Genomic DNA, 21,531 nt, shown 5'->3' on the forward strand with positions numbered 1-21,531 from the left:
ATTTATGTTTTAAAACTTGAAAATATTTTTTTTTAGTAGGGAACATCCAATCCTGTGGATTATCTTTGAGTCTTACTCGCTGATAAGAACTACAGGGTTGAGCAGATGTTGTAGGCTACAATACTTGTCCCCACCAGTGAACAGTGAACAGTGCTCTAACTTCCCCTTTTTGGTCACTCCCTGTCCTCCTGTCTGACCACTGTGAAGAGACTGCAAGGAGTACAGATGACACAAACTCTGAATCAACATGCACCAATGCTAAATTTCCAATTATGTTCACAACTTGTAATAGTAACATTGTTTCTGCCTCAAATGAATACATTGATAGCTGACAGTGATTTGTACTTGGTACTTTGTGCTTGTACTGAATGTACTTGGACACAGTCACCTCTGATAACATATCACTAAATTGTAATGTAGACACATGCATTTTCTGTAAAGCTGCTTTGAAACTATGTATTATGAAAAGCGCTATACAAATAAATGTGAATTGAATTGAAATAAATTGGGTCCTGAAAGGGTCCTTTATTAAAATTCTGAGATGTGATGCTACTGGACATGATAAGCCTACTTATGTAGGCTATTCATACAAACCCGGTGCTGGATTCTATCTTATATGCAAAATACGGAACGAATAAATTCTGCAATAACTTCCTGCAATTGCTAAATGCTGAAATGGTGTAGGCTGCTCCGGAGGTAAAATGTGCAAATGCTAATGCAACAATTAAAAGAAAATATTCATCAAAGTGGGATTTTTTTCTCTTCTCAGTAACCAAACTGAAGTAAATAACTTTAAGAAAAACTAAAAAAAGGAAATGAATCCTAGTGACCTGATATAATTTGGCTTTAATGCAGTGACAACTCGACAACACTATATTGTAAAACAAGCTGCCCATTTATTCACAGAAGACAATTTATCCAGACTCATCAAAGCTTATGTGTCTCTCAATGTATCATGTTTTATCCAATAGAGTATTAACTAGAAGACATTCATGACTTTAAAAGTAAACAATCAATCTTAAAATAAAAAAAAGATACAAATAATCTGGGTTACACTTTATTTGAATGTGTCCTTGTTACACTGTAATTATACATTTAAGTACTGGTTAATATTAAGTAACATGTATTTACTATAGGGTTAGGGTTTTGTTTGGTTTAGGGTTAATTGCATGTAATTATGCATCATTTATAGTTATTACTATAGTAACTACATGTAACATATATAACAATGACACTAAAATAAAGTGTTACCTTAATCTGTTACACACAATTTTTAAACAAATAAGCTGTTTTAAACTCAAGAAGTACCCCCTGTAATGATCAAGAATGAAGAAAGTGTTGCTAGTATTAAAAAAAACAGCAAATGGCTGACATTAAGATAAAATCAATTCTGGCCACAACTTTGTTAATGCATATCTTCTTATTATTACGAAACTTCTCTTACATTACACATAGCAACCATGATATATATATATAAAAATGTTTCTTTTTTTTTTATCCCATAAAACACTAGCATGGCACGTCTGCATGGTTCCGTGTGACTGGTGAATCACACAGCCACACTGTTTGGGATTCTTTCGGGAGACAGATAGTAGTACGGCAGCTTCTTCCCCTCATTTCGGCTCTTGACGACTTTGGTCACTTCTCCAAGAGTTTTGCGGAATTTCACCATCGCCTCTTTCACAGGTTTCTCGATGAAGTGTTCATCTGGATACATACCTAGAAACAGCTGCAAAAATAATACATTTCAGAATCTGTCATTGTTCACATAGCACATCTGAGCTTGTGTGTGTTCATGTAGATATGCACTTATTTCATACCTCATTTTCTTGAAACTGACTGAGGGCCCACACAGCGCCCAGATGCCAGCAGGAGCGTCCTCGATCAGGCAGACTATCCACTATGTACTTCATATCCACCTCGCCCTTCTTTGTAGGAGGAGGTTTTCGCATGGTTGGGGGGGAATTTGGAATCCATGAACACCAGTCAAACTGGAGTAGAGTCAGAACATGGATATTAGTTTTGCTGTTCATTTCACTTTACAACAAAATATGCCAGAAACATCATAGCGTGTAATGTCACCTGGCCGAAGTTTACTGCGGCATGTTGTGCAGAAGCAGTGAATATGACGATAGTTAGATACTCCACTAGCTGCTCTTTGGTTTGTAAACTCTTGGGAAACTCTGCAAACAATGACAACTTGTCATCAATATAGGGTTCATATAGAGGTCAGACACATTTACATAAGAATGCACTCAGGCCGGAAATTGAAGGCTGGTAGCCCTATAAGTTAACTAGTAATAAGTTAAATATTTGCTAACTAAAAGATTTGTGGTTCAGTTCACCTACTGATCAGTGAACTGAAAGAAGAACTTGAAAAATACTGATGTCGTACACGTATTCTGTCACCAGGATACTCTTAAGAAAGCCAGAAATGATCATCATTTACTCACCCTCATGTCGCTCCAAACCCGCAAGCTTTTGTTCATTTTCAGAAAATTTTGATTAGTTTTATGATCTCTTTATGAACTTTTTGAAGTGTCAACGCTGTAGTTGAGTAGCTGTCAATGGAGGTTTCATCAAAAAGATCTTCATTTGTTTTTCTAAGATGAACGAAAGTCTTACTGGTTTGGAACAACATGAGGGTGAGTAATTAATGACAGAATACTAACCCTTTAACATCAGACTGTCTTATTATTATACTGTATATAAAGAACATACTCACCATTGGGAAAGTGTTAGATGTATTGAATGTGCACTTGTGGGCTTCAAATTTATTTGAAGTCAAATATTTTTTTTAAACTGTTTGTGCAGATAATATAATGTAAATTAACAAAAGGCCACTTAAGTGTACTTAAAGAGTGTACACTTGTCTGACAACATTATATTTAGTTCCACCTTACAGTAAGTATATTCTTTCTATAATAAGTACTCTTTATAAAGGTATACTCAAGTGTATCTCCCTTTGCATCATTCAATTTTTGAATTTGTTTTAAGAATATATTTACCACATTTGTCAAAATCTTGCATTCCAAAGCTGCAAACATCTTTCACAAATGCCTGGATCTCTTCATCACCCTGAACTGTCTCATCTTTGTCATAGTAGATGTTCACTACATCTGTCACAAAACTAGAAAGAGAGCAAATAAATATCAAATTACTTAACAAAAAACAAGTTTTTATTGAGTTTTTAATGAAAGTTCTTTTTCATTCCTTTTTACAACTGAATGTTTCTTCTTCTTTTTATCAGCTATGTAACATACCTTGTCACAGCCTCCCAGACACTGCAGCCATCATCTCTGTAGAAGTAGTAGGGCAGTTCCTCCTGGCTGTCCATGCCTCGTTCTTTTATGGCGTCTGGGAAACACAAGGACTTGTATGTGAAGGTTTTCATGGACCTCTGTACCAGCTCTACGTGGCCACCTCCACCTGTTCCATTAGCCTGTGATACACAAACAGAGATAGAGTACAGAAAAAGTTCTAAAGATTAATAAAATGTTCATCACATTACAAAAAAAGAATGGTTATTTTAAGAACTGATCGTTGAAATGTTCTTTGGAGAACAGAATGGTTCTTCTAATGCATCACGGCGAAAACCCTAATTTAGAACCTTTATTTTTAAGAGTATGTGTTACGCGTATTCAGACTGTAAGGTTACATCTGAAATCACATACTTCCCTAATTTATAGTAGGCGAAAAACAGTATGTGACAAAAGAAGTATGACCGAATTCACAGAACTCATAAACGTGTAGGCGAAAAGTACCCGGATTACTACTTCTTCCGTGAGAGGATTTATGAATGGCAGTGAAGCGACGTAATTTACGCAGGTAGGTCACATGATAATGACAGCATGGTGAATGTAGTACGTCTGGATTACATTCATACTACACACATTCATACTATATAGAGCATACTTTTTAAGCGGTCGTGAAGTAATTCAAAATAAGTACCTACTCAAGAGAGTTTGCGATTTTTTTCAGTCACCCTTTCTGGATGTTACATCATCATACCAGTAGGTAGCGAGAAGTGACTGTCTTTATGAGTGAATCAATGAATCATTTACTCAGCTGATTTGTTCAAACATACTGATTCTTTCAGGAACAAAACAAATGACTGTCTTTATGAGTTACTGTGAGTTACTTTACAAATGACTGTCTGAATTTAGTTATTGAATTATTCAATCAACCAATTTGTTCATTTGTCTTTATGAATGAGTCTTGAATCTTTCAGCCGATTCGCTTATCAATACTGATTAATTCAGGAATGAAAAAAGTAACCATCTTTATAAGTGTCATTGAAACATTTATTAAACCAATTTGTTTAAAAAAATGATTGGGCCAGATTTAAATTGGCAAATTGGCGTGAGAGCACCATCCCATAAGAGCGCAGATGGGAGTGGAAAGTTCTGTGCGTGATCTACTGATGACGTGAAGAGCAGCGCAAATTAGCGTCTGGTTTAAGGCATTAAATAATGGTGCAAATACCAGGAAATTGACTAGCGCAAACCTTGGTAAAACCACCTTGCCTGATTCAATTAAATACTCTCCTCTTATAAATTTTGCGCTTGAAAGGGAAACTCCTACAAATGCATATGCAATAAGGTCAGCCACAAAAATAACTGTGCCCAAGCCTTTTCAGCGCAATTTCTTCACTGCGTGTCTTTAGGAAATCCTGACAGTAGGCTTTGTGCTGCTGCAAGCTGTTACTAAATCTGGCCCATATAGAGAACATTCTAGACAGAGTTTGCTTATGGAGGAAGTGAACTGTGGAGAAAGAGAGAAACTAACCTTGTCAAAAAGTCCACACTCACAGATTAGCTGCTCACGAGCCTTGGTGTTAATGGCAATTGTAAAACGGATGTGAGGTAACAGCAACTGGAAGAGCAGAAGATGCCTTTAGAATGAATCCTCAACCATGCATATACATTCAAACCGATGTTATAGAATAAATTCCATAGAGAGAACAAGGAATTACCTTAAAAACAGGATGAACTGCCGGCAGCTGTCTGAACATGGCTATGCCAAAGACCTCAGATATCAGATGTGTCCTGAGAAGATGTGTGACTGTCTGGTGTACGTGGAAGTCTGAAGATCTCACCCAGATCTTGGCCAGCAACCAGTCATACTCATCATCAGTTGGAAGGAAGATAGGATTATCCTTTCCTGGTGTCTGACCCAGCTATCCAAATGAAAAAGAGGTCATTTTCAAAAGTCATTTTATACATTTTATAGTCACTATTTCATATTCCATTCACTCAATAAAATCAATATATGACTTGCATGACTTCCTTCCCTATTTATCTTATACAAAGCTATGAAAATTCAGAAAACTTGTATATGTAGCGCATACAGGTTCCTCAAACCCTGCTCAAACTCACCTAGCTGTAATTACCTTGATTAGCTTGTTCAGGTTTCTTTTGATTAGAGTTGGAGCTAAACTATACAGGACAGTGGCCCTCTAGAGTCGGATTTGAGGAACCCTGGCATACACCATGTGGTATATTTGAATGTGATTTGGTGCTTGACAGTACAATTACCATATCTCTCTCGCCCCCCCCATCACCCACAAACTTCCTGTAATTCTTTTTTTTTTAAACTACCACGGCTGCCACCACAAAATGTTAAGCAGCAAAACTGTTTTCAACATTGATAATAATTAGAAATGTCCAAATCAGCACATTACAATCATTGCTAAAGGATTATGTGACACTAAAAACTGATAATAATGCTGAAAATTTAGATTTTCAGCTTTGCCATCATAGGAAATAATCATTTTATTAAGACTCCTATGGTGAAAATCAAGTTTTAAACGTTGTTGTCTATATGTCTATGTGTTTTTAAAATGCTTTGAGACAAACCATTAGCAAATTCATCAGTTAAGACCATTATTGAGTATTTTATCCTTAAAACTGCTGAATACAGTCTCAAAAATGTGGTTTGAAAACACGCCCGTTTCCTCCCTCGGCCCACCACAAACATGTTTTTAAGCCATTTCTTATTCCATCTTCTATCAACATTCATTGCAACTTATTTTTGCAAAAAGCATAGTATACCTAAAAGCCATTTTATCAATGAAGAGTGTATCACATATAGCCCTGGTTTCACAGACAGCGCTTAAATTAAGCCAGGATTAGGCCTTAGTTCAGTTAGGTTATTTAAGTAGCTTTTATAAACATGCTTGCGTGCAAAAACATTAATGGTGTGCATCTTGAGACAAAACTTTGGCTCTGACATATGTCAGTGCAAGTTGCTTTTTTTGTGCAAGTGCAAGTTGTGTTTTTCATCACTAAAGCTGTTTTGGTTCTCTGAGAGAAAAAGTGAAATAGAGAGAGCTTTTTATAGCTGTTTTCAGTAAAACATCCGTCTCCTTTATGTTAAATTGCTTGTATTCGTCCTGTTTTAAATCACTTTTAACAAAAGCATCTACTAACTGAACAGTTTGTCTAATTTCAAATGGCAGCTTGAGAGTGTGAAAAAAGAAATGCAGAAGCTGAAATCTTATCACGCATTGTGTGTCTGCATAACTGAAACATAACTGCCTGGTATGTTTCCAGCATACTGTATGTGCTTGTTTTTAAGTGTAGATACCTGGATGGCAATTGGCATGATTTTGTTCTGAATGTTCTTATACAGCAGACAGATGGGTGCAGCCAAGTATTGAAGGGTGCATGGGTCCGTAGCATTGGCAGTAACACCATCTAATAACTCATAGTCAGCGATAAAGATGTTTCCTTCCTGAAAAGCAAGACACTAGGTTGTACTAAACCCATTCTCTATCACGTTGGTTGTTGTATGTTGAACTGACATAACCTGTGCATGGCTCATGTGTGTTGCAAACCTTGAGCTCTTCTTCCAGCGTGAGACCTCTCTCCAGACTGTTCTCCAAAATCTTTTGTGTGACTGGAAACTTGTCGGGAATTTCCGTGCATTTCCTGATGACCACTGGGTTACAGCCATTCAAGAACTGGTATCCAAACATGAAATCTTCCTTCCAATGCTGCATCACATACTCTGTGCAAGAGACACGAGCAGGCAAATAAAAGAGTGTTTGTGGTTAATATATACCTGATACTTTTACCTTACATAAATTATACACATTCATATATCAAAAATGAAATTTTGAAGCAGCTGTGTGCTTTAAAATTGTCACTCAGAACTATTTGGTATATTATTCTAAATTATAAAGAGTATTAAACCTAACATAAAAACTAAATATTGTACTCTAGGTATTTAACAGTTATTAATGATTAAACAAAAAGCAGTGCTTCAAATTCCAAAGAGGTGATTCATGCATGGTAAGCAATGAAAGTGTTTGTGAGCTGGATATGTGTGTGTCATGAGCAAATCTTCAACAGATCATTACATAAATGTTAATAACTGACTGCCCAAACCTGATATTGTGTTCTTAATTCTCATGAATATACGCTCGAAGTCTGCAAAATCTCCCCATGAGGACTGGAACATGTGCATGAACTGGTTTACGTAAAGGTTCTCGATCCTAAGGAATAGAACACAGCCAAATATAAAAACGCATTACATATGGGCAATGATAAATTATATTGCATTATATATTGTAATAATATATAAAGAGAGATACAGTATTTGGTGATATTATTTTGAGAAATTTTGAGCTAGTTGAGTAAATTAATATTAGGCCAATTTTATGCCATTTTCAATTTTGACACAGGATTTTGGATAGTCTACCCTTGTGAAAAAGAAGTGCGCTTTAGCATACTTTTTAAAAGAGTACACTTCATTGCATGTTATTTGCAATTTTGAAAATGTATTATAGTTTAAATTGTATTAAATGCAATTCGTTTATATGTAATTTCATACTTCTATTGTCTTTGAAATATAGTTCAGAATGTACTGACTAAGCATTTATGTTAAACAAAAAATGTCATTTCATGTATTTCAATATATTTGTAATTACAAATCTCAAATGATGAAACTGAAATTAACAATTATACTATGTAATATTGAATATCAAACTACAGTTGATATTATAAAGTACTTTACATGTGCTTTATGTTAGTCAACACAATACATGTACTACTTTACAGTGCAAAAAAAGATTATGATTAACAATGATTTTAATGTACTAAGTGTATTAAAGGGATAGTTCTCCCAAAAATGAAAATTCTGTCATCATTTACTCACCCTCAAGATGTTTCAAACCTGTATGAATTTCTTTCTTCTGCTAAACACAAAAGAAGATATTTTGAAGAATGTTGGTAATCAATCAGTTGATGGGCAATGAGGTCCATCAACTGTTTGGTTACCCAGAATATCTTCCTTTGTGTTCATCAGAAGAAAGAAATTCGTACAGGTTTGGAACAACTTCAGGGTGAGTAAATTATGGCAGAATTTTAATTTTTGGGTGAACTATCCCTTTAAGAAACGTAGTCATAAAAGTGTACTTTCTCTAAATACTCTCAAGTGGACTTTTATTTCATTGATATTATTTTATCTGAAAGTCTAGTTTTTTTTTTTAATTACACTTTAAAGATGTGATGTACACATCAAATGCACATTCAGTACAATTAAGTGTACTTCGTTTTCACAAGCGTTACCAAGCCAGTTTCTCACACCCACATACTGAACCAGAGAGTTCCTGCACCTAATGCATGAAACATTTTTTTGTTGTTGTAATAATCTGACTGTCTGCAGATACGGGTGATAAGCACGTACATGCTTGTGACTGAGAAAGACACTTCTCAAAACTATTTATATCAACAACACAATCTAGTGAATCTGCAATTTCCCCCTTTTAACAGTCACACTCTTATAGTAGTAGCTACAGGCTAACACAGTTCGGCAAGGCCTGTGCAAATGTATAATACCACAAAAACAATGCAAGTGTATTCAGACCTTGTTAGAGATGCATGCAAAACACAAACAGAGTTCTAAAAGAAACATGCAAATGTGCATAAATACAAACAGACGTTCCCTTTATGTAAATAACAGTGATCTGCCTGAACAGACCAGAAAACTAAATGAACCTTACGCTTTGCTGTAGTTGAGCACAAAGTCCACTCCTTTCTCGCTGTCAAACTGAATGTCTCGTGGAAGCTCACTGTGGGCTTTGGCATCTATGCTCATAGGGAAGCCAGGATGCCACTCTTTCCATCTTCAACATGAAGAACAAAATCATGTTTTAAAATGTAAAACTCTTTTACATCAGCACCAAATCATGTATCGTCAATATTATGAAATACATATAAGGTTCTGCTTTTAAAAACTGGATTTCCTGGGCAGTGTGGTCAGATATGTGGTAGTGATGGTGTCATCGGCAGACGTCCCAAATTCAGTCCTTTGAGTTACTAGACAAATGCAGATTTCTGTTCCTATAATTAGCGTTCTCTAGTAGGCTTTTCACATTTAACCCTGGGTTATTTTCTTTTTTTAAACTCTCCTTTTAAAGGGATAGTCTACCCAAATATAACTTCTGCCATGTCATTCTTTCAAATTTCTAAATATAGCAAAACAAAATATTTAGGCCTACTCTTTTGTGTTCCAAAGAAGAAAAAGGTCTTACAGGTTTGGATCGACATGAGTGTGAATAAATGTGTCTATAAAGGTGTGAAATGATGCAGTGTTAGACAATGACGGCCAGTTGTTTAGCAACAAACTGAACAGCGATTGCCTCATTAAATATTCAAACACTTTGTACAGTCACAGAAATGTTTACGTGCTGTATTCCGCTTTCAAAACCAAAATGTCAAACAATGGTGGAAAACGTGTTAATTGGAGTGAAGAGAGTGCTTTATTCTTACGATTATGGTCAGAACAGTGTATTCAGGACAAACTTGGTACAATCAGGAATATAAATTCAATCGATACGCAAGAACAAGCCAGAATGTTATTTAAAGAGGTCCTATTATGCCCTTTAACAAAGTCTTGATTTTATTTTTGGGATGCACTAGAATATGTTTTCATGCATGTTTGTTAAAAAAACGCATTATTTTTCACATATTTTGCATTATTACAGCACCTCTCTCCCCAGTCTGGCTCGAACACACTGATTTCGATGAAGCCCCTCCTTCCGAAATGTGCTGTGATTGGTTATCTGGCCTCTCCATAAGTGCAAGTTCTTCTCTAGTGTAAATATTAATGATGGCGTCAATTTCAAACCAATTCGAGCCCGATTCAGACCCTGACAATGTTAACGAACAAGAGGACTGTGCAGAACGAATGTCATGCATAGACTTTGCAAGCACGGATTTCACAGGACATTTCAGAGTGGTATTTTTTTGTAATTTTCTTATACATTATAGATACGATGTTATATACCATTTAATCGTGATATTTGTCGGAAAACTAAGATAATACAAACAGTAATCGATCACTAAACCAAGGTTAATTTTCCTAATGAGCGGTGAACCGTCTTACAAAAGCGATAAGCTTACAGAAGCTAGCAAACAAGCTGTTCTCCATAAAAATGTGCAGCGTACAGATAAAAATTTGGGTTTTAATGTTCAGGAACAGTGTTTAAAATAAATTTAAACCACTCTAAGTTTGTCAGCCTTAGGAAGGTAAAAAAAAAGTGTTTTGGAAACGGGGTGGACAAAACAGCGTCTCTTTGACATTGCGACAACACTGTCTTCTCTAATGCCTCGTCCCCCTTTTTTGCATATTTCGTGGGTGGGAATTATTGAAATGAGTAAACTAAGTTCTTGAAAAGGGGATTCTGTTTAATAAAATATCTCCCTTTGGAGTGGACTTTCAGCTTTGTAACCTTGCAGATCTTTTTTATGCTCAAACAGCAACATTATACTCTAACTAAAGTTGAAAAAGTGGAAAAGCATAATCTGACCCCTTTAAACAGGTCGCGTGTAAGAAAGTTAACCCTGGAATTTCAACAGGTTTTTTTTTTTTACAGTGATGCCATAGAAGAAACATTTTCAGTTCCCCAAAGATTAACCTTTTAACCAGTTCTTAAATAATAGGCTACTTTTTTGCTAAGTGATAGAAAAATAATACTTTTTTTACATATCAATAATCTAAAGAACCTTTTTCCACTATAAAGAAGCTTTTGTGCAATGGGAAGGCCATGAATGTTAAAAGGTCTTCATGGAACCATCGATGCAAATAAAGAACCTTTTAAGAGTGCACAGTACGAAACTCTGAAATACACTGAATTATTACCAGGGTAGATTAAACAGTGTAAAAACAAAAATGTTATATATATATATCATATACTATACTATATGTATATATCACAAATATTATTTTTAATAATTTATATTCCTGACTGTATCATCCAGTTTGTCCTGAATACACTGTTCTGACCATAACCGTAAGAATAAATCCCACTCCAACTAACACATTTTCAGTCATTGTTTGACGTTTTGATTTCCCCTCAAACTCTTAAACAAAATGCAGTGCGTGAAAAGTTTCTGTGACTGTATATATCTATGAATGTCTATGAATATGAGGCAAGCGCTGTGACAAGAGGAAAACGAATGGTCTGTTGAAATTGTAGACTTGACCACATGTGCATTTATGAGGAAAGAATTTTTCCTGGAGACCAGAACTAGTGTAGTGGTTAACCTCTTTCTAAAAGTTGCATCAAACCTGTATATCTTCTGTCTCTGTTCTAGTTCTTTGTGCCTGTGTTGTTTCGCCAATCCGGTCTTGTCATGCTGTGGCAATCGAGCTGAAACACAGCAAACATTGAAACATTATATTATGGTAAAGTTTAGCGCTCTATTACAGGAAAAAATGTGCACAGCCAATCAGAACCTACCCCTGCCATCTCTGAGGACCACCTCCTTGTCATCAACTAACCAGCGAAAGCAGGGAAACTCAATGTAATCTCCATAGGGTGTCTTCACCGTGACGTATTTGCAGTACCAGTCATCGTGCACCCAGTATTTCTTCTTTTCGATTTTCAGCAGCTCAATTTCACCCAGGTCCTCTCCCACACTGATGTCATATGAGTCCACCTTGAATTACACCATATGTAAGATGTTATTTAAAAACAGTTGCTAAAAAAAGACAGTTTCATAGCATAGTTTCAATAGACAGTCTTACAGTACATATAAGTTTTTAAATGACACATGCAATAGTGGACTTCAACTGTGACAATAAAGATGTTATGTTGTTACGAAGAGATTTTGATTGTTTAGTCATGAAGCCATAATCATTAAATATGGGACAAAACATGCCCAAAATTTGAATCCGCCATTTTTCAAATAGCAATTTCCATTTTGATCCACCTATTTTTTCAACCGCCGTGAAAGAATACCAGCATTAAAAAAGCCTATAAAGGTTTGCACATTTAATTCACAAAGAGAAAGGCAATTCATGGTGCCTATGGCACCCTATGGTGCATGTAGTTAATATGACTCAGTACATAATGTATAATTACAATGTAAAAAAAAGACACCTTACAATAAAGTGTAACCCTTTCATTTTGGTACATGTACTTTACCAACATGTACTTATAGGGTTTGGGTTTGAACCCTAAATCAAACCCTAACCATATAGTAAGTAGATGTTGCTAATTACTTAAATGTGTAATTATTACAAGATATTGTAAAATAAAATGTTACCGCATATTCATAGCAGGTAAAGATCATTCGTTTCTTACCGCTCCTCTCTCAAAGTCATTATAGAGGGGTTTATCCAGAAGGGTCCTCTCACTGCATCCCTCAGATCCCACCAGGGTCATGTAAATGTAGTCATCTGTTCCAGCAAACCACTGAGTGCCAGTAGCGATAGTCACTGTGTAGTTGGGCATTGTCAAACTGGAGATGAGCTCTGCAAGTGAAATCGAATGGACTTTTCAAGAGTCGCACACAGACTGCATTTCCTCTTCTCTCCCCCCCCTCTCTCTCCCATTCTCTCTTTAACTGACTCTCACAAGCCAGCCACCGACTTCGCACATATCATATCACACACGGAAATATGTAGATGTGATCATGGTTAGCTTTGCGGTAGGCTTCAACCATGTTACTTGCATTAAGAAGTATGAGAGAACTGCATCATGCACTATATTAATTATTCTAATCTAAATCATCTCTACATATTACGGTTTCTATGCTTCATAATACAGGAAACAGTTTTTAAAGATGTCCTGCATGGCATGCTTATCAGATATTTAAGTTCTCGTTTATCTTAAAGGCTTGGGTGTTGCTTAACGCTTATCTTTGAATTTGACTTTTTTTTTTTTTGTCCTGTGGTTTACCAGCTGACACTGCTGATAAAAAATATCCAAATGTTGAGTTCTGCGAAATAAATTTCTTTCTTTCTTTTTTATTTATTTAAATAGTATACCAATAAAAACTGTTTAAGATATATTTAATATATAAAATGTAGCCTATATTAACATTAGCCTACCGTTCAAACGTTTGGGGTTTGTAGGATGTTTTTTAATGTTGTTAAAAGAAGTCTCTTGTGCTAAAAAAAACACACACATTTATTTAATCAGAGAATAAAGTAAAAACAGAAATATTGTAAAATATTATATACATTTAAAATAACTGCATTCTACTTTAATATATTTTAAAATGTATTATTCCTGTCAGCATCATTACTCCAGTCTTCATCACATGATCCTTCAGAAATCATTCTAATATGCTGATTTGCTACTCAATAATCAATTTTGAAAACAGTTGTGCTGCCTTATATTTTTGTGTAAACACTGATATTTTTTTCAGGATTCTTTAATAAAGTATTTATTTAAAAAAAAAAAAAAAAAAATTCTTATTGACCCCAAACTTTTAAATGGTAGTGTAAAGCGAATAATTGTAAACTGCTTTAATGGCTCTCGAATAATTATTTTTTTCAAGATAGCCAACAGAAGGGGGAAAAATGACAGTGGGCCAGTGGGCTCTACTTTTCTTTTCTTTTCTTTTTTACTTGGACGGTAACATTGATAGGGCATATCTGCTATAAGCAGTGTTTTGTTTATAACATATTTTCCAGTCAAATGAGATAAGCTATTAAACAACAGTACCTTACAAATAAAAGAGGAAATGCAAATCGAATGCTAAGTGGGAGGTATAGGCCTGTACCATAGTAAATGTATTTCCAGGCATAAATTAGGGAACGATAGGGAAATCTCACTCGATGTCAAATTTGTAAAGGTATGACACTCCAGCACAAGACTATAAGCTTTTATTTTAATGTAAACGAAATAGTTTTAAATTAAATTTTATTTATTTCTTTAAATGTTCATTTGTTCAATGCATAACATTTCAATCTGGTATAGTATCCATTCATTATACAAATATAATACATTGTAATGACGCAAATAAATAAAGGTGATTTATCCAAAGCAGCAAGATGAACTTTCTATTCAGTTCTCAAGAATCAGAAAAGAACAGACCTTATATTCTAGTGATTCAGCTTAAAACACTTGGTGAAAATTAACCTGAATGTGACAGTTGAATCATGACCTTCGCTACTCATACACGTATTCGATCTGTCATAAAACGATAGTCTCGGTTGATTGTACTCATACGCACATATATTCATAAGAGTTCCCCTTTATCTTTGGAAACATGCAGCAAAACTATCAATGCACATAAACCCAAAAGCACAATTTCAAAGAGGCTTTCTAAGGACTCGAATTACTAAAACACTGCCACCACACGGCAACAAACACTACAACAGGAAGGAAAATGATGCAAGTTTGAGGGTGCTCATGATTTGTCATTTCCCTTTACAAAATAAAAAAAAAGTAAACACAAACCAAGGTATTTTATCTATGTATGTGTGTGTGTGTATAAATACATACATTAAAAAAAGAATAAATTTTAGTGGATAATAATAGTATATAGTGGATATAATATTTTACCGTGTAATAGTAGTAAATAGAGATTCATAACCGAGGCAAGAAATAATTATTTGATAAAACTCCTGTGCATATAGAAAGGCAAAGTCATTATTTTATTAAAGGTACCCATTTTTTTTCCCCATCACAAATCAGAACAATAATTTAACAGATTCATATACATTTCAGCTGTGATATGCTTATCACCACACACATTCTCACTTGATTGCTATCCTGTGAATTTAACTGCACTGTAAGGCATCGATCAGATATAGTTTGAGCCACAGTAACGACGGCATGCAAACATGACTGAATACTGCATAAACATTACATACACTGTCTCCCATTCGCTATATTACTGAATTGTAGAGGTAAGTCATATTGATCACTAAAAGAGACAAATAACAGCCAGTAAGACTTGAGGTGACTGAAATAAACAGCTACATATAAATCAAATTTAGCGAAGACAAATCAACTTCCATATTTAGGTTTCTGACATAAAAAAAATTATGTCATCATCAGTCATAGTTAAAAGCACTGTGATGTACCTATTGAAACTGTCCACATAGGTAAAATCTACTGTGATTTTGTGTTTTGCTTAATGTATATGAGTGATAAGCTAAGTCATATTGTTCAATATGAGATGGGATGGCTTCACACAGGCAAGTTTCAGACGCAAGTCTATGGTATTTCCAGTGTCGGTTGTTAGGGGGCATGTTCCTGATCCACACATAATGGAAAAGCAAGCTTTTGTCTCTGTATCCATAGTGACTGTTTCTGGGGCGTGCAAAGCCACAGGTTTGCCATTTGTGTGGGTGTTTCGTAAGAACTGGAGTTCACATGACTGCTGACTGGAATGGCAATGGCAATGGCAGGTGCTGTGATGTTGCCAGGGGTCGTTTCAACTTGTTCCTTTTGGGCTTCAAGTCACTGCTTTTTCTAGTTTAGGTGAAAAACTTGCTTCATGAACTCATAAGTGGTGAAGGCAACGGCTTGTGACGGTATACAGCGGATGTAGTTGAGGGACAGGCCACGATACAGTCCTCTCTTAACGCCATACTGGGTGTACACATACTTCAGAGTTTGTGTGAGGCTGCTGCTCAAAAGAATTAAGCAAAAACATATTAGTGATGACAAATATAAGCAGGTGAGAACTGAGTCCAAGCTGTGGAGATCTAATTGCTACATAGTAAAACATATGTACCTAGAGATTGGCATGGGGTACTTTCCATAAGATCATCTCTCAATGCAAATCAAACTAGCTTTTAGGCTAACTGAAATAAAACCATGCCAATCTCTAGGTATGGTGAATGCTATGTGATGATGTGGGGCTATTTTAATTCCAAAGGCCAAGGGAACTTTATCAGGATGCATAGTATCCTAAAAAATAAATAAAATAAATACTTAAAAATAAAAATCTGCCTGCCTCTATGGGAATTTAACATAGGGGTGTACACACTTATGCACCATGTATTTTAAGGAAGAACATTTATTTATTTACGATACATTATTCATTCACAAAGAAAATTGGTGTCCTTAAAGGTTGGATTTTTCCTAATTTTTTAAATTAAGGCATTAAGTTCAATTTCCAAAATATGATTTTTTATTCCTCTTTTTAGTCAACTTTAGCATGGGTGTATTCACTTATGCATTGCACTGTATATTTATATATATATATATATATATATGCGTGTGTATGGACACTGAAGAATAGAGTAATGGCTGCTAAAAATTTAGCTTTAGCTTATATATATATATATATATTTTTTAAATAAATTATCAGCCAAATTTGACCATTGATGCATTTCTATTAATAAATGAATACCTCACTGTAAGTCATTAAGGCAACAAAAACTTAAAATACTCACCGACATTTATCAAAATCAGGCAGTGATGTACCCAACTGCATTCTCCTCCGGGCAACATCTAGTGGATACCTGCGCATAAATATTAAGACAGAATGTTCTACACAAAATGTAGAATGTATGTACAGTAACACAAATGTATATATATGTTGCACAATTTTGTTTTGGTCTTTAACTTAAAGCTACAGAACAGCTGTAAAAACAAAAACAAAAAAACAATAACTAACAATCCAGGGATTTATAAGAATAAACATACGATATAGTTTGAGCAATTGCTCCGGCGACTCCACCACACAACAGATTGACGTGAGTCTTCAGCACGAGAACATCAGGGTTGTCAAGAGTCGGCTTGCCTAAGAGCTCTGGAAAGTGAGTCAGTCCCAGAGTCTTCAATGTACCGAAAGTAAAAAACGAAAAGCCTGGAATATAGAGAAAACCGTGACATGAGGAAGTGGGCTCAGTTTTGCCTATTGTACTGTACATTCCACGTAAATTAATCAAGACAATAACCTGCATATGGAGCCATGCCAATGATTGTGGGGGTCAGACCCCAGTAGAATCCAGAGATTCCTCCTTCCTTTAAAAGGTAAAACACTGTCACACAAAAGGGAAGCACAGATGGCTTCTCAATTAAACCCCTTTACACCCTTCATACCTTGAGGTAAATAGTCTGAAAGGCGTTTCGTATGCCAGTGTAGCGATGCTCTCCTGTCACTTGAAATGCTAAGCGTGCTCGGATAACATCGAGAGGATAGGTGCAAATAACTGCGGTCATCCCTGCAGAAGGAATGCAATGGAGATAAAGACAGAACACTCACCATGGAGTAACTAGAGAAAGAGTCATGGAAAAGAATCACAAACCTGCCATAGATCCCGCCATTAGCCGATGAATGTGCCCAGATATTCCAAGTTGTGTGTTAAGGAACTGAAAGTACATCCGAAACAGCTTTTTACAAGCATTACATAACCTAAACAGAGCGTGCATTCGGCTTTAGTACAAATCACTGTTCTGTTAACATCAATGTAAGCTCATTTGAAACTGCAGTTTTCCAAGCTACAAGCTACTTCCAATATGAAGTAAAAAAAAAATTATAATAAAAAAAGATAACTACTGACAAAAAGTAGTTAACTACACTGAAGCTTTTTAAGGTTTTAATTTAAACTATATAACCATCAGATGATGTAATTGATCTATGCAAACCATTTGTATAGATGCGTTTACAGTGAAAACAAACAAAAAAAACGGTGAAACAAATGTACAGATACATTTACAATGGATACAACCAATAAAAATAAAAAAAACAGTAATTTTGGTACCAACATAAAACATCCCACACAAACTACCTCAACTTCTAAAACAAATCTGTGAATCCTTTTCTTGAAACGGTTCATTTAAATGAACCAAATCTCTTAAAGGTATAGCGGAGGATTTTCTTTTTCCGGGTGGATCATCAAGACTATTGGTCCTCCTAAGTGTCAATCATTCTGGTGATATGTTTATGTAAGGCCGTCGCACGTGCTCGTGCACACGATTCACACGATGGCGTGCGCTCAAAACACAGGTTGAGCTTCCCACTGATGCCTCAGTCGTGAAGTTTCTACTTGACAGGTAAAGTTTGGCATGCTATTTGGAGAAATCCATTTAAAATCACTGCAAGTAAAAGTTAATGTAAGCTATGATTAGCTCGTGCATGCTCTCTCGTGCACACGTTTAATAGGCGTTCCCTCTCGGGAGCAGGTAGAGTGTTGCGCATGTGCATTTTTTCAAAAAGTGGAGAGGGCGGTTCTTTTCTAAAATTCGGGAAAATCCTCCGCTATACCATTAACTGAAGCAGACTAGTGCTTTACTTGAGAGGACAGTTTAGAAGATTGTGTTTGATAATTGACTATTTTTACACTACTTGTGTTATACGATGTGACAAAATGCGCAAAATTCGTACTGGAAAAGCTACAATATTTTGAACATCTGAACAACGGTCACACTACTAAAAATATTGTTACGTTAGTAAATGTCGCTATGTTCAGTTTGTTATTCCCCAAGACTGACTGGCATTACTAAATGATGACTATGAGACAAAAGAAACCTTTTTGTAGTGATCAAAAGCCATAAACTGAATGGCTCCATATGGGAAAATCCTGATCATCATAGCTCCATTTCCTTTGTATAGTCCAAGAAAACCCTCTTTTTTTGGCACAGCCTTAAGTGTGGCAAAAACTCCTGTAAAAAAAACACACAACATAACATCACACGTTCAACCATTTGGTTAATTGTATTCTAATGCATTTGTATTCTAAGTTCCTTTAATAATATCTGTCCATCAAAAACATTTTGGTTTTAACTTACCAAGGTGTTTGTAATGCGGATTTTGAGCTTGTAGTAAAATTTTCACTCTGTCGAGAGGCGCTATGGTGGACTTGGCACAGCATCCTGCAATACCTTTGTGAACACAAAAATATCTGTTAATTAAAGTTGAATCCATAAATAAATAACTTTAAAATAAAACAATCGGTCACAATTGAGGGTACGTTTACACGCCAATGATGTACTAGAATGTACTACATACAGACGACAATGTTATCAAAATGATCACCATTCACTTGGATATGTGAAAACGATTAAAAATGTGTCTTTATGTATGCATGTACTAAAATCCTTAGGCACAATGCACTTATTGTGTTCATTTTGTATTGCAAAACACTTTTACTGCTATTGAAGAGGGATACGCGTAAGGTTAGGGACAAGTTTGGTGGTCTGGTTAGGTTTAAGGAAAGGGAACGGTCAACAGTGTAATTATAGATGAAATTACAAAAATTAATTACAGCTGAAATTACAAAAGCAGGTATTTTTGAAATATAAGTCAATAATCAAATAATCAATTTAAAAGTTAATACCGTACATAGTTAAAGACACTTCATATAAAGTGCTTGGGACCAAACAATCATAAAACACTTCCTAAAAAGGATTAAATATTTGTATACCTGGATGTCATGTGACTATTAACCGACATCAGAGAACCATATGCTAATAGTTTGATAAATTATTGAAATATTAACTTCAAATCTAAGGGGGTACTTCAAGAAAATTTGTTATGTTAAAGGGGTTTAAAAGACTATGTATTTAAAATAAAATAATAAGGGCAGAAAAACACACATTTATGCCCTATACAAGTAATTTAACTCCAATACTATAATGCAAACTCCCATAGCTCAAGATATGCAAGAGCAGCTGATTGTAAATTCTTTAGTACATAAATATTTTGTGATTGAAACATCACCTCCAGCTGTGAAAGAGCGCAACCAGTAGTGGTAGTCTTTCTGCACAGGAGCTGGGATCACAGCCTCTGTCGTCATGATGGCTGCTATCAGGACTGCAGTATATTCATGTCTTCAGCACACTCTGGAATGAGGTAAGCAAACATGTGCATTGATATTATTATGTCCCAGCTGATCTTTGCCACAGGCTGGACTATGCACACAGGAAAGTCATATAAGTCATAAACAGTTGGACAGGGTTGTAAATGTATTACTTTATGAGTACCTGGTTTGGGGAAATGTTAACAGATTCAGTTCTCTAAATCTAAACTAGAAAAACAAACCAAATCATGTACAGGTGCCATCAGGATAAGTGAACGCGTTACAGGTTGGGCTAAGAAACAAACCATATAATGAATTTTATTTTGCCTTAATAAGAACAGTTTGAGCATTTTCATATTAAAATGTATTGATATTGGCTATTGTATAAATACTTATATATAAAGATAAATCCTTCAATAGTCAATACAAACAATTTATTCTGGCTCCTAACTTTTTCACAGACAAGGCTTAAGACTAGTCCCAGACTAAAATGCACGTTTGATCCGTTTTAACTGAAAGCAACTTGCACTGACCTATCTAAAAAAATAATAATATGTCACTGCTATTGTTTTGTCTCATGTCCTAATTGAACTAAAGCCTAATGCTGGCTTAATATAAACCAGGCCATGGTAACTTACTCGATACATACGTCAAAAAAAAAAAAAAAAAAAAAAAAAAATACACGATGGTAATTGCATGCTACTTTTTGCTACTTTCTTTTAGTGCCTCATTGTCTGGCCTGCTTGTTTTCATAACTTTGGCTAAATCTGATAATATTGCGTAACGCGCAGCAACTCGAAATATATTAAAATGCACCATAACGATGTTTGCATATTGTTACCTTGGTTACTGTTGCTTATTCCAGCCATAATATTACACAGATTTCACTCCCCATGCAATTTACAGCGAACTTTTGCACCATTCACAAATAGAAACGTCTTCAGCAGCTCTGACCTGAATACTTGTACACAGAAAAAATAAATCCGGCCTAAAAGCAAGGTCATCGGTTGCACAACTGTATATGGACCTGTGTGAAACTGAAGCTGACAGCTCTTCCTGTTACAAACACAGCGTGAACACTTTACGTCTACGACAACAAAACTATTCGCTCTACATTAGGTCTATGCGTCTATCCTACGAATATAGACTGTGTACTTACATAAAACATAAACCAAGGCACAGTGATACATTTTCTTTTTCACGTGTTTGTCTGCAGTTTCGTCCATTTCATGTCCTTCACTGATTCATTTCCTGTCGCAGAATTAATACGTAATTGCGTGTCAACGCACAGCACCCTGACAGAACCGCATCTATTCTATTTATTTTGTGTTTACATTGCAAATGATACTACATTACATTTATTTAGCAGATTTATTATGATACAATATTGTCTCTATATGATTTTTTGCCAATACTGCGTATTGTCAGTTTTTCATTGTTAAATAAAAATGAATTAACTTTTCTGAGAATGTATTGTCTGTAAATGAACATTGCATAATAGAATAATTTAATTAACTTACTTATAAAATA

The 21,531-nt window shown here is 35.4% G+C and overlaps 2 protein-coding genes across 5 annotated transcripts; both read right to left on the reverse strand.

Annotated features, from left to right (window-relative positions):
* Positions 1 to 874: 874 nt before the first annotated feature.
* On the reverse strand, positions 875 to 12,854 carry alox5a (arachidonate 5-lipoxygenase a). Its single transcript, XM_084390782.1, has 14 exons — positions 12,596 to 12,854; positions 11,750 to 11,948; positions 11,578 to 11,659; positions 9,008 to 9,130; positions 7,392 to 7,498; positions 6,839 to 7,011; positions 6,589 to 6,735; positions 4,976 to 5,179; positions 4,789 to 4,875; positions 3,264 to 3,442; positions 3,009 to 3,130; positions 2,083 to 2,183; positions 1,821 to 1,991; positions 875 to 1,729 (listed from the first exon to the last, which is right to left on the reverse strand). The coding sequence occupies exons 1-14, from the start codon at positions 12,743 to 12,745 to the stop codon at positions 1,550 to 1,552; spliced, it is 2,025 nt and encodes a 674-aa protein (XP_084246908.1). The 5' UTR covers positions 12,746 to 12,854; the 3' UTR covers positions 875 to 1,549.
* A 2,019-nt stretch (positions 12,855 to 14,873) lies between these two features.
* On the reverse strand, positions 14,874 to 21,296 carry slc25a16 (solute carrier family 25 member 16). Of its 4 annotated transcripts, none has more exons than XM_084390871.1 (10): positions 21,161 to 21,296; positions 19,923 to 20,044; positions 18,992 to 19,084; positions 18,732 to 18,865; positions 17,509 to 17,572; positions 17,303 to 17,424; positions 17,158 to 17,224; positions 16,904 to 17,066; positions 16,651 to 16,719; positions 14,874 to 15,878 (listed from the first exon to the last, which is right to left on the reverse strand). In XM_084390871.1, the coding sequence occupies exons 2-10, from the start codon at positions 19,996 to 19,998 to the stop codon at positions 15,722 to 15,724; spliced, it is 945 nt and encodes a 314-aa protein (XP_084246997.1). In that variant the 5' UTR covers positions 19,999 to 20,044; positions 21,161 to 21,296; the 3' UTR covers positions 14,874 to 15,721. The 4 variants fall into 4 exon arrangements, with proteins under 4 accessions (XP_084246997.1, XP_084246999.1, XP_084246998.1 ...); XM_084390873.1 differs by having other exon boundaries at positions 17,509 to 17,615; positions 21,161 to 21,265; XM_084390872.1 differs by having other exon boundaries at positions 20,843 to 21,172.
* Between the last annotated feature and the right edge of the window lie 235 nt (positions 21,297 to 21,531).

Source organism: Rutilus rutilus (assembly GCF_951802725.1).
Source record: "Rutilus rutilus genome assembly, chromosome: 20".
Taxonomy (NCBI): Eukaryota; Metazoa; Chordata; class Actinopteri; order Cypriniformes; family Leuciscidae; genus Rutilus; species Rutilus rutilus.

What these genes read in the sequence shown, in the direction of transcription:
- alox5a (XM_084390782.1), bottom strand. Translation starts at nt 12,745, where the DNA reads ATGCCCAACTACACAGTGACTATCGCTACTGGCACTCAGTGGTTTGCT. An exon ending in TCATGCCAATTGCCATCCAG is followed by an intron (nt 5,180 to 6,588) that starts GTATCTACACTT and finishes TCATTTGGATAG; the next exon opens with CTGGGTCAGACACCAGGAAA. An exon ending in CCGCAGTAAACTTCGGCCAG is followed by an intron (nt 1,992 to 2,082) that starts GTGACATTACAC and finishes ACTCTACTCCAG; the next exon opens with TTTGACTGGTGTTCATGGAT.
- slc25a16 (XM_084390871.1), bottom strand. Translation starts at nt 19,998, where the DNA reads ATGACGACAGAGGCTGTGATCCCAGCTCCTGTGCAGAAAGACTACCAC. An exon ending in AATGGCGGGATCTATGGCAG is followed by an intron (nt 17,425 to 17,508) that starts GTTTGTGATTCT and finishes TTCCTTCTGCAG; the next exon opens with GGATGACCGCAGTTATTTGC. An exon ending in TTCAGACTATTTACCTCAAG is followed by an intron (nt 17,225 to 17,302) that starts GTATGAAGGGTG and finishes TACCTTTTAAAG; the next exon opens with GAAGGAGGAATCTCTGGATT.